This window comes from Pagrus major, chromosome 4 (genome assembly GCF_040436345.1).
Source record: "Pagrus major chromosome 4, Pma_NU_1.0".
Classification (NCBI taxonomy): Eukaryota; Metazoa; Chordata; class Actinopteri; order Spariformes; family Sparidae; genus Pagrus; species Pagrus major.
The window spans coordinates 5,828,373-5,837,505 of NC_133218.1; the positions used below are offsets into that span (position 1 = coordinate 5,828,373).

At 38.2% G+C, this 9,133-nt stretch overlaps 1 protein-coding gene across 1 annotated transcript; it reads left to right on the forward strand.

The window, feature by feature from the left end:
* Nucleotides 1-1,187: 1,187 nt before the first annotated feature.
* LOC140994793 (retinaldehyde-binding protein 1-like) lies at nucleotides 1,188-7,400 on the forward strand. The gene is made up of 7 exons (XM_073464575.1): nucleotides 1,188-1,222; nucleotides 3,895-4,054; nucleotides 4,511-4,715; nucleotides 5,983-6,161; nucleotides 6,266-6,424; nucleotides 6,515-6,625; nucleotides 7,254-7,400. The coding sequence occupies exons 1-7, from the start codon at nucleotides 1,188-1,190 to the stop codon at nucleotides 7,398-7,400; spliced, it is 996 nt and encodes a 331-aa protein (XP_073320676.1).
* The last annotated feature ends 1,733 nt before the right edge of the window (nucleotides 7,401-9,133 follow it).

Below are 9,133 nucleotides of genomic sequence, written 5' to 3' on the forward strand. Positions count from 1 at the left end.
AAACCTGCAGTTCTCAAGTTTCATACAATATGATGTGATGTTAAATACAAACTGTGTAGAGCTGGAATCATAAATGAAAAAGACAATCACAAAAAAACCTTGATTACGTATAATTGTATTCATTAGTTTCTCTCGAGATTTGTTTATATTTGCTTATGTTTCAAAATAAAACTTTATTGTGTGATGAAAATGATAATCAGACCAGTGTACGGTGGCCCAGAGGTGCAAAACACATTTGAAAAACACCTGAACAAAACAAAATAGTTTCAGTTTTCTTCACGTGTTTTCTGACTTGTTAACATGTTTTCTGAATTGTTAGGTTTTTGGATTTGGTAATGTGTTTTCGAAAAATGTTGCTGTTTTCTATTTCGTTCATTTGTTTCCAAATCTGAAATATTGTTATATTTTCTATTTTATTAATGTGTTTCATCCAAGTGTAAACCCACTGTGATGTCACCCATGGATTCGTGGACTACCATTTTGAAGCCCGATTTCGCATTGTGGGCGTCGGCATCTTGCTTTTCTGGAGCCAGATTTGGCCATATTTGGATCAGAGGTTGGAGCTGGCAAAAATATCCTGATTGGATCTGACTCAGAACCCGAGAACACACCATGTTAAAGACTTGTCAAACACAAGGTGGCCACGCCCTAAAGCATGCCCTGCTATATCATCTGTTTGACTCTAAATGGGACCATAATGTACAAAATGAACATCATGCTGGATTGAAGATGATTTAATTCTAGCGATTGAGACCATAAAGTCATTAGAAAACTGTTTACTGAGCTAATAATCAAGTGAAAGGTAAGATCATCTTCTCATATGCTTACATACAATCAGACTTCTTTTAGCAACCAGTGGAGTCGTCCCCTGCTGGCCATTAGAAAGGATGCAGGTTTAATGGTTCCCTTTTTAGACCCTGAAGCAAAAATCTTATGTTTGGCCCCTCAGGACCACCGTAACACCAGAGTGACAGTCCTGACCGACACACTTCTCCTCCTCCACAGTTTGCATTATGTAGATTAGCCACTCATTGTAATCCAGTGTGTCATTTTAATCCCGCTTCTAGTGACGTTTTCATTAACTCCTCCCCTCCTGGTCCTCTCTCCTCCTGCTGTCTCTCCAGCCACTCTGTCCACTCCTCTCATCCTGTCTGCTTGAGGTAAGTCTGCTCGGCTCTTTGGCTAAAATGACCCCTCGACTGATCAGGAAGAATGATGAGCAGTACAGGGACATTAGTGTTGTTTATTGTGATTATTAAAATCTTAAAAGCCATACTTTGAGTTAAATTTTCAATAACAGATAACCGTTGTATTTTGTAATGAGTGAATGTGTCACAAAGTGTGTGTCCATGCTTTGGATGTTTTGTTCAATGGACTACTTCATGTTTTGTATTTCACTTATGTTATAGTAGAAGTAGAGTGATAGTATAGTAGTTTTAATATGTAATTGGTTGCAAGCCTTTAACCCAAGTGGTTGATTAACACACTCACTCAACATTTTTGCTTAAGAGGAGCTGTGGGGCATCTGTGTCATGAATCTTGGTTAAAGGACTTTAAATCAACATCAGTATTTAGCTTTATACCAGACTAAATTGACATGATTTGGCCAAATATGTTTTAAATACTATGTTTTTCTGTATGTTTTAGTTTGAAGAATTCGCTTTATCAACAATTCTGTGCACTTAAAGGTACCAGGTCCAGTAAATCTATTTAGATAGAGTTAAAGTTTTGCCTCTGTCTGGAACAAAGACAGTAGGTGAACATGACTTACCAAAAACAAAATTTAACATTGCATTAATGTTCACTGGTATAAATTAATTTTACTGCATATTTTGAGAAAAATATCAATTTGAGTTACAGAAAGAGCACAGACATATGTCATTCCTTGCCACTTGGATTTGGGAATAGAGTCGCAGTTAACAGAGTTTTCATCCAGACGACTAAGGAGTCTTTTAGGATTATGAAATTAACTTCAGAACAGTCAAAGGCAACATGCACACCACCTGCTTTATCTCTGTTTGTCGTGCAAGGAATACAGATGATCAATGTTTCAGTCACAGAGTTTCTCAATCTTGGGAAAGTTCTTTATCACAGCCATAAATGTTGTTTAAAGACTGATCTTCTGGGTTTTTATAAATATAAACCAGGCACTTATTTTGCAAAAAATCAGATGCTATTCATGTTATTCAGTTTTGAATTTAATTTGGGCTAGACGGGGCTAGGTGTTTTAGGATAATTTTACATAAATGTCCAGGAATGGTAACAGGTTAAGTATGTCATTCAAACTAAATAAAGGTAATACAACAGGAACAAACTAGATTGGGTTATTCAGTTTTATAGTTGTGTCAGGCTCTTGTAAGAGGATGTTCTTCTCCACTGATGCATAAAGAAACCTCTCTTCATCTTTAACATTTCACTGAGCCAATACAAAACAATTATTTCACTCATAGAGGCAATTCAAGGTGCTTTATATAAAGAAGTTACTATAAGAAATGTTTGTGTTGATCAGTTATGTAGATTTCGCAATATGCCAATAACTGGGTTAATGCATTTCTGTTTCCATGGCCTCTTCTAACAAACTCTGACTTGAACAAACTAAACGTCTGGACGACTCTGAAAGAAAGACTTCACTCTGCAGAGTCTCACACAGCAGTTTGATGTGCTCATGTTCTGTTCGTGCCAATTCTTCTTCTGTCTTCACAGTGTTGGTGAAGCTGCTGTGAGACGCTGCAACCATGGCTGCTGTAAGTTTAATCACTCTGAAACAATTCAACAGAGAGCACTTCAGTGTCACCTTGTCTCTGTTTAAGCTCTCTCATCACAGTCTGGCCTCTCTTCACTGGTGGAGCATCAGCTCCTGGAGGTCTGACTGTCAGCGCATGATGCTGCTTAAAGCTGTTATTGTGCCGGTAGATGCTGGCTCTGGGATGGACCCTTAAGCTGTTTTTTAAGAAGTGGCTTTAGAAGTCCTTTCTGTAATCATGTGAAGCAGATTAAGCAGCCGTCCACCGTGAATCGTTTGGGGTCTCAGATAGGTTTCTCGACTAAAAGTCATTATAACGAGCTGCTGTGGAAGTGTTCAAGCAGTAAAGCATGTATAATAATATCGCTCTCGCTTTGTTTCATAAAATGCATCTGCTGTGATGTTAAAGACAAGGGTAGAAGCAGTGAAGGAATGTAACTAAGTACATTTACTCAAGTACAATTTTGAGGTACTTCTATATGTTTTTCCATTTTCTGCTACTTTATAATCCCACTTAAGTATCAATGATACTTAAGTGCATTTAATGTCAAGAGCCTTGGGGAGCAATGGAATACATGTTACTGGATTACTGATTTAGGATACAAAATAAAAGGTAACTGTTAAGTTACAGAGGAAGTAATCAGATACAGATACATTCAGTAAAAAAGAGGATTACAAACAGGATTACAATTTTGAAATAAAGTATGATATACTTGTCTGTAACTATGCGCATGTACACATGACAACGCTACATGAGTCACACATCATCAATCTGGTCTGAGTGAAACCAAATACGCTCGTTATTCATCTTATTGACGTCTTTTCTCTCGTCTTTATTTGCACATGTTTGGTATTGAAGTAATCCAAAAGTAACGGAAAGTAATCAAGTTACAGAGGTAGAGGTAATTAGTAACTTTATTGGAATCCATTTTTAAAGTAACCCTCCCAACCCTCAAGTTTACTCAAGTACTATTTGTATGGGTAACTTTCATTTTTACCAAACTAATATTTTAACACAAAATCTTTACTTTTACTCAAACGTGACTTTTGAGCACTTTTTACATCACTGGGTAAAGGATGAGTTATGGCAGTATACCCAAGAAACTATTAGATAATCTGATGATAATAACCTGCACAAGCTGATATGATAGTAACATTTTTAACAAATTTGTGTTTTCACAGACTGGATCTTACCGTATGGTGTCGGAGGAGGAGCAGGCCATGAGGTCTAAGCTGGAGCATCTGACAGTGAAGGATCATGGGCCAGTGTTTGGGCCCTGCCACAAGCTGCCCGGTCACACTGTGCAAAAGGTAAGAAATAATAACTGAAGCATATACAAATCTAATTATTTTTAAAAAGTACTGTACTCCAGAACAAACTCGAGGTATTTGTAATTTACTTTATGAAACTTTATTCTTCATACAGCAAATAATGTACGTTTTGCTCCACTATAGTTGTCTGACAGAGTTGCTGGCTACCTTTCAGATTCCAGTTTTTCAGAATCCTCCTGTCTAGTTATAACATGTATCTTCACATGTGTTGATGCCGGATGTTTGTGATAAACTAAAGGATGAGTTCCTTTATGTGTTGAGAAAAAATCTCCTCCTTCTTCAGCTAAATAAACTCTTTGAAAACCTTCTGGGATTGGCTGGAAAATGTTTCATCCCAAAGCTGAAAACAGGCTGTTTATAGGTTTTGAATACTTCTTCCACCACATTTGTCTGATGTGTTTGATGTCATTTTGTTTTTGTCTCTTTTTCCTGCAGGCGAAGGATGAGCTGAATGAGACGGATGAGAGGCGGGCGTCGTCGCTGAAGGACCTGCGGGCCATGATGAAGGAGAGAGCAGCGGAGGGAGACGACCTGGCCAAATTGGTGGTGGAGCGTTTTGGGGACAAACCAGACTCTCTTCTTCTGCGCTTCCTCAGAGCTCGCAAGTTTGACGTTGTCAGATCCCACGAGCTCATGAAGGGTTGGTAGCAGAAGTTCAAAAATCTTTGTATCAGTGATTTTTATTTCATTGTCAGATATTGGAAGTGATTTGCTTTCATTCGGTGTCTGCAAACATTTTCAAATAGTTTCAGTAATTGAGGGCGAGACCTCGTTTGTGCTCCTCGTTTGCATGAGTCCTGCCCATCACTGAGACAGCGAGGCATGTGTTCATTAATTGGGGGCTTTTAAATGCTTCTGAGTTTCCCCTGACAAAGACCTCCTTTGTGTCCAAATGGGACAGCAAGTTTACTTCACTTGTGAACCCACAGTGTTCTCCTGGGAACTGATTGTGTCGGTCTGGGAGAGGAGATGAGATTAAAAAGTGGTTTTGAAGAGTTGTTTGACGCTCAGAGGACAAAATACCATGCTGATGACTTGCTTGTGTTTCTGTATGTGCTTAAAAAACTGTATTTTTAATTTAAGTAGTGCATTTAAAATCTTTCTGAAGTAAAAGTGCAAAAGCATTTGCATCAAAATATACTTGAATTTGAAAATGTAAAAGTGCCAATTCAAAGTTATGTATATAAAACCCCAACATTAATTAACACTGACCACTACTGTGACCTTCAATCAAATTTGGACCAAAGAATCTGCTTTGAAGGCTTCCTTCTCCCTTCATTTTTAAATTTAAACTTAAGTCTATTTCCCTGGACATTAATATTAGATGTAAACTGAACCAAAACTCCAGCTGAAGCCCCGGGCTCTAACCAGATCTCTGGCTAAAAAAATACCTAGAATCAGACTAAATTTACTTGGTCAGGGCAGACAAATGTCATTGTACTGTATTTTTTTCTTACTGTTGCTGTGAGATTATTTGGTCGTCACAATGACACAAGAAAACACACATTTATGAATATGGATCAGAACTTGTTAGTGTGAGAGGGGAATGCGATGTGAACTTGTTTCGTGGGGTTAATTGCTACTGGCGAGTAAAACACAGAACACACACACGCACACACACACACACACACACACACACACACACACGCACACACACACAACCACACACACTCTGGGTTAATTGGTGCCTTGGTATGAGGAGGCTTAGAGCTACACTGTAGATGCACTGAGACAGTGGTGTCATTGTGTTTGGCACTAAACAACCTTCACTGTACACAAAGGGTCTGTGGACCATTAGTGCCACATAACAGAATGCATATGTGTGTGTGTGTGTGTGTGTGTGTGTGTGTGTGTGTGTGTGTGTGTGTGTGTGTGTGTGTGTGTGTGTGTGTGTGTGTGTCCTCTAGGCTATGTGCGCTTCAGGAAGGAGTATCCTGAGCTGTTTGAGAACCTGACCCCTGAGGCGGTCCGCAGCACCATCGAGGCCGGTTACCCTGTGGTTCTGCCCAGCAGGGACAAGTATGGCCGTGTGGTCCTGCTCTTCAACATTGAGAACTGGGACCTGGAGGAGATCACATTCGATGAGGTAGCTGTAGATCAACCTCACAGAGCGCAGCAGCACCTCTTTGATATATATGACCAAGAAAAGGGACTTACTCTACTGAAAATGTCTTTGTCTGTGTGTCACAGATCTTAAGAGCGTACTGTGTGATCCTGGAGAAGCTGCTGGAGAATGAAGAAACCCAGATTAATGGCTTTGTCCTGATTGAGAACTTTAAGGGCTTCACCATGCAGCACGCATCAGGGATTAAACCGGCTGAGCTCAAGAAGATGGTGGACATGCTGCAGGTCAGAACAGACACACAAGGAAAGCTGAGAATTGTTTCATGTGCAACCTCAGAGCTGTTTTTAAAAATATTTTGGTGTGTTTTTATGTAGGACTCGTTCCCAGCCCGTTTCAAGGCGGTCCATGTCACTCACCAGCCCTGGTACTTCACCACTACGTACAACGTGGTCAAACCCTTCATGAAGAGCAAGCTGCTGGAGAGGGTATGGATGGAGGACATGTCCCATTAACGCTTTAATCTAAATCTGATTTTCAGATTTACTGTTAAAACTGTTTTATCCGAATCGTACGGAAACTCATTGCTGCCAAGCCAGAAAACAAAAACAGATCAGTATCACGTTTTAACATGAAAGGTTTTACCTTATAACAATACATTTTTTTCTTGTAACATGAAACATTTTATGTTATAACAGATATCTTATTGTTATAAAATAGAATGTTTCACTTTAAATAACACATTATAACCAGATATTTTGACGTTATATTATCACATTATAATGTGAAACACTGTAGAAACAATAAGTTATCACGTTAAAACATTAGGAGGTTAATGTTAAGATAAAAATGAGGCTATATTTCAGGCTATATACAAGAAAACATTCTTGTTATAACTATATAAGCTGTCACAATACAAGATGAATAGTTCATTGTTATAATGTGGTTAGACTGTATGTTATTAAGTGGAAATATCTTTCAATATCTAACATGAAAAACATGCTACTACAACAACAAAATGTTCACGTTATAACATGATAATGACCCGTTTTTCTTCTTCTGGTGGTAAATTTGCTCCAGTCATCTCCTCTGAACACTGTTTCTAACTCTCCTCAGGTCTTTGTTCATGGTGACGAGCTGGACAACTACGTCAAAGAATTCAACGCAGACATCCTGCCTGCAGACTTCGATGGTAAAGCCCCGGTCTCTGACTGCCAGGCCATTGCCAACAAGGTTTTCGGCTCTGAAGACACTGCTCTTTGAGAGAACAGTGCTCTCATATCAATCCCAAGAGTTATAGTGTCCTTCATCCTAGATGCTTCTTTTGTGATCAGATCAGATATGTGGTCTAATATGAAGCTATTGACATTTTTATTATTATTCAGGCAGTTCCTATGAGCAAAGAAAAGTATCTAGAATTAGGAGAAGGGGGTGGTTTGCAAATTTTCGATGAGATAAATGGGAAAGAAAAAGGATGTTTAGATGTTACAGAGAGAATAATTGATGGTTAATGTTACAGCACTGACATTCCTTGTTACTTTACAAGCAGGAGGAAAATGAGGGAGTTTTTCGCCTTAAAATGAATTTCACATCATACACATCAGCCTTATGCCTACAGTCCTGTCAGATGAAGAGTACAGAAGTGAATCATAGTCTCGGGGAGAATTTTAGAAAGATACGAAGAGGGAAAATTAATGTTTTAAGGAGCAGGAGCCTCCTGATCCTGATTCAGTGCCACGGAAACACTTCTTTGTCTCAACAGCCTTGTTTGAGTTGTGACACTCAGATGCCTGACGTACCACAAAGATCCATCCTGCAATTTGCACTGGATTGTGACATTTTAAATAAAATAGATTTTTTTGTGTGTGTCTGACGTTTTTCATGTCATTTTTACCATTTGTCATCTTGTTGTTTCACCTAATCTGATTCATTAAGCAAGTTTAGTTAAACCAGGCCTACATCATGAAATCTGATTTATTTTCAGCTAATTGTGTTTCATAAAAGAGTTTTAAATGAGTCTGTAACCCTTCCTTTTACAGTCCCCTTCCTGGTGATCTAAACTGGTCATAACTTCATGGTAGTTTTTTGAATTGATGGGTAATAGTGGAGGTTTTCTTAGTATTTCGTAGTATGCAGTTTCTCTGTACCAATACCATAATAATATCTATAAATTATTTTTATATACTATACAATATACCAATAATATACTATGATTTACCATATATTTACTGGGTAAATACTTAGAAATTAGGGAACTGTAAAAGGAAGGGTTACCAGTGGATCTGACCTGAGCTACAATGGAGAGGCCAGATGTAGAAAAGTACTCAGATCATTCAATAAAAGTAGTAATACCATGGTGTAGAAATACGCTCTTACAAGAAAAAGTCCTGCATTCAAATGATTAGGGTTAGGACAACCCCAACTCCAAATGAAGTTGTGTTCCTGTGTAAAACATGAATAAAAGCAGAATGCAAACATTTGCAAACAAACTGTGTTTACCGACAACAGTTTTAGGATCTGTTTTTCTAATCAGGACTGTATCCAAAATATATTTAAAGTATCAAAAGTAAAAGTACTCAACTTTAATTGTGCAGCTGGAAAAATGGGGTTAATTGAATTACTTTATATCTTGCTGTGTAGCATAACTTTTAGTAATATATTTTGTTTGTTGTTTTTTTATTTAGAAAGTAGTAAATCTCTCAAATGAGGTTAGTGAAGCAAAAGGATAATATGTTGTCTGAAATGTGGAGTAGAAGTAGAAAGTTGTTGAACTGAAGTGCCTCAAAATCGTATTTAAGTGCAGTACTTGAGTAAATATATGTAGTTACTTTCTACCACTGCTCCAGATTACCATGGTCCTGGTCAGGGTAGTTATTTGGCTTAGTGTCACTTAAAGCTTAACTCCATGTTTTTTGATCCTACTCCTGTTCCAGCACACTTGATTTAAATGATCAGCTCCTCATTAAGCTCTGCTGACGCCCACTAACAACCCATTC

What these genes read in the sequence shown, in the direction of transcription:
- LOC140994793 (XM_073464575.1), top strand. Translation starts at nt 1,188, where the DNA reads ATGACCCCTCGACTGATCAGGAAGAATGATGAGCA. An exon ending in ATCAGGAAGAATGATGAGCA is followed by an intron (nt 1,223 to 3,894) that starts GTACAGGGACAT and finishes CTGATATGATAG; the next exon opens with TAACATTTTTAACAAATTTG. An exon ending in CCGGTCACACTGTGCAAAAG is followed by an intron (nt 4,055 to 4,510) that starts GTAAGAAATAAT and finishes TTTTTCCTGCAG; the next exon opens with GCGAAGGATGAGCTGAATGA.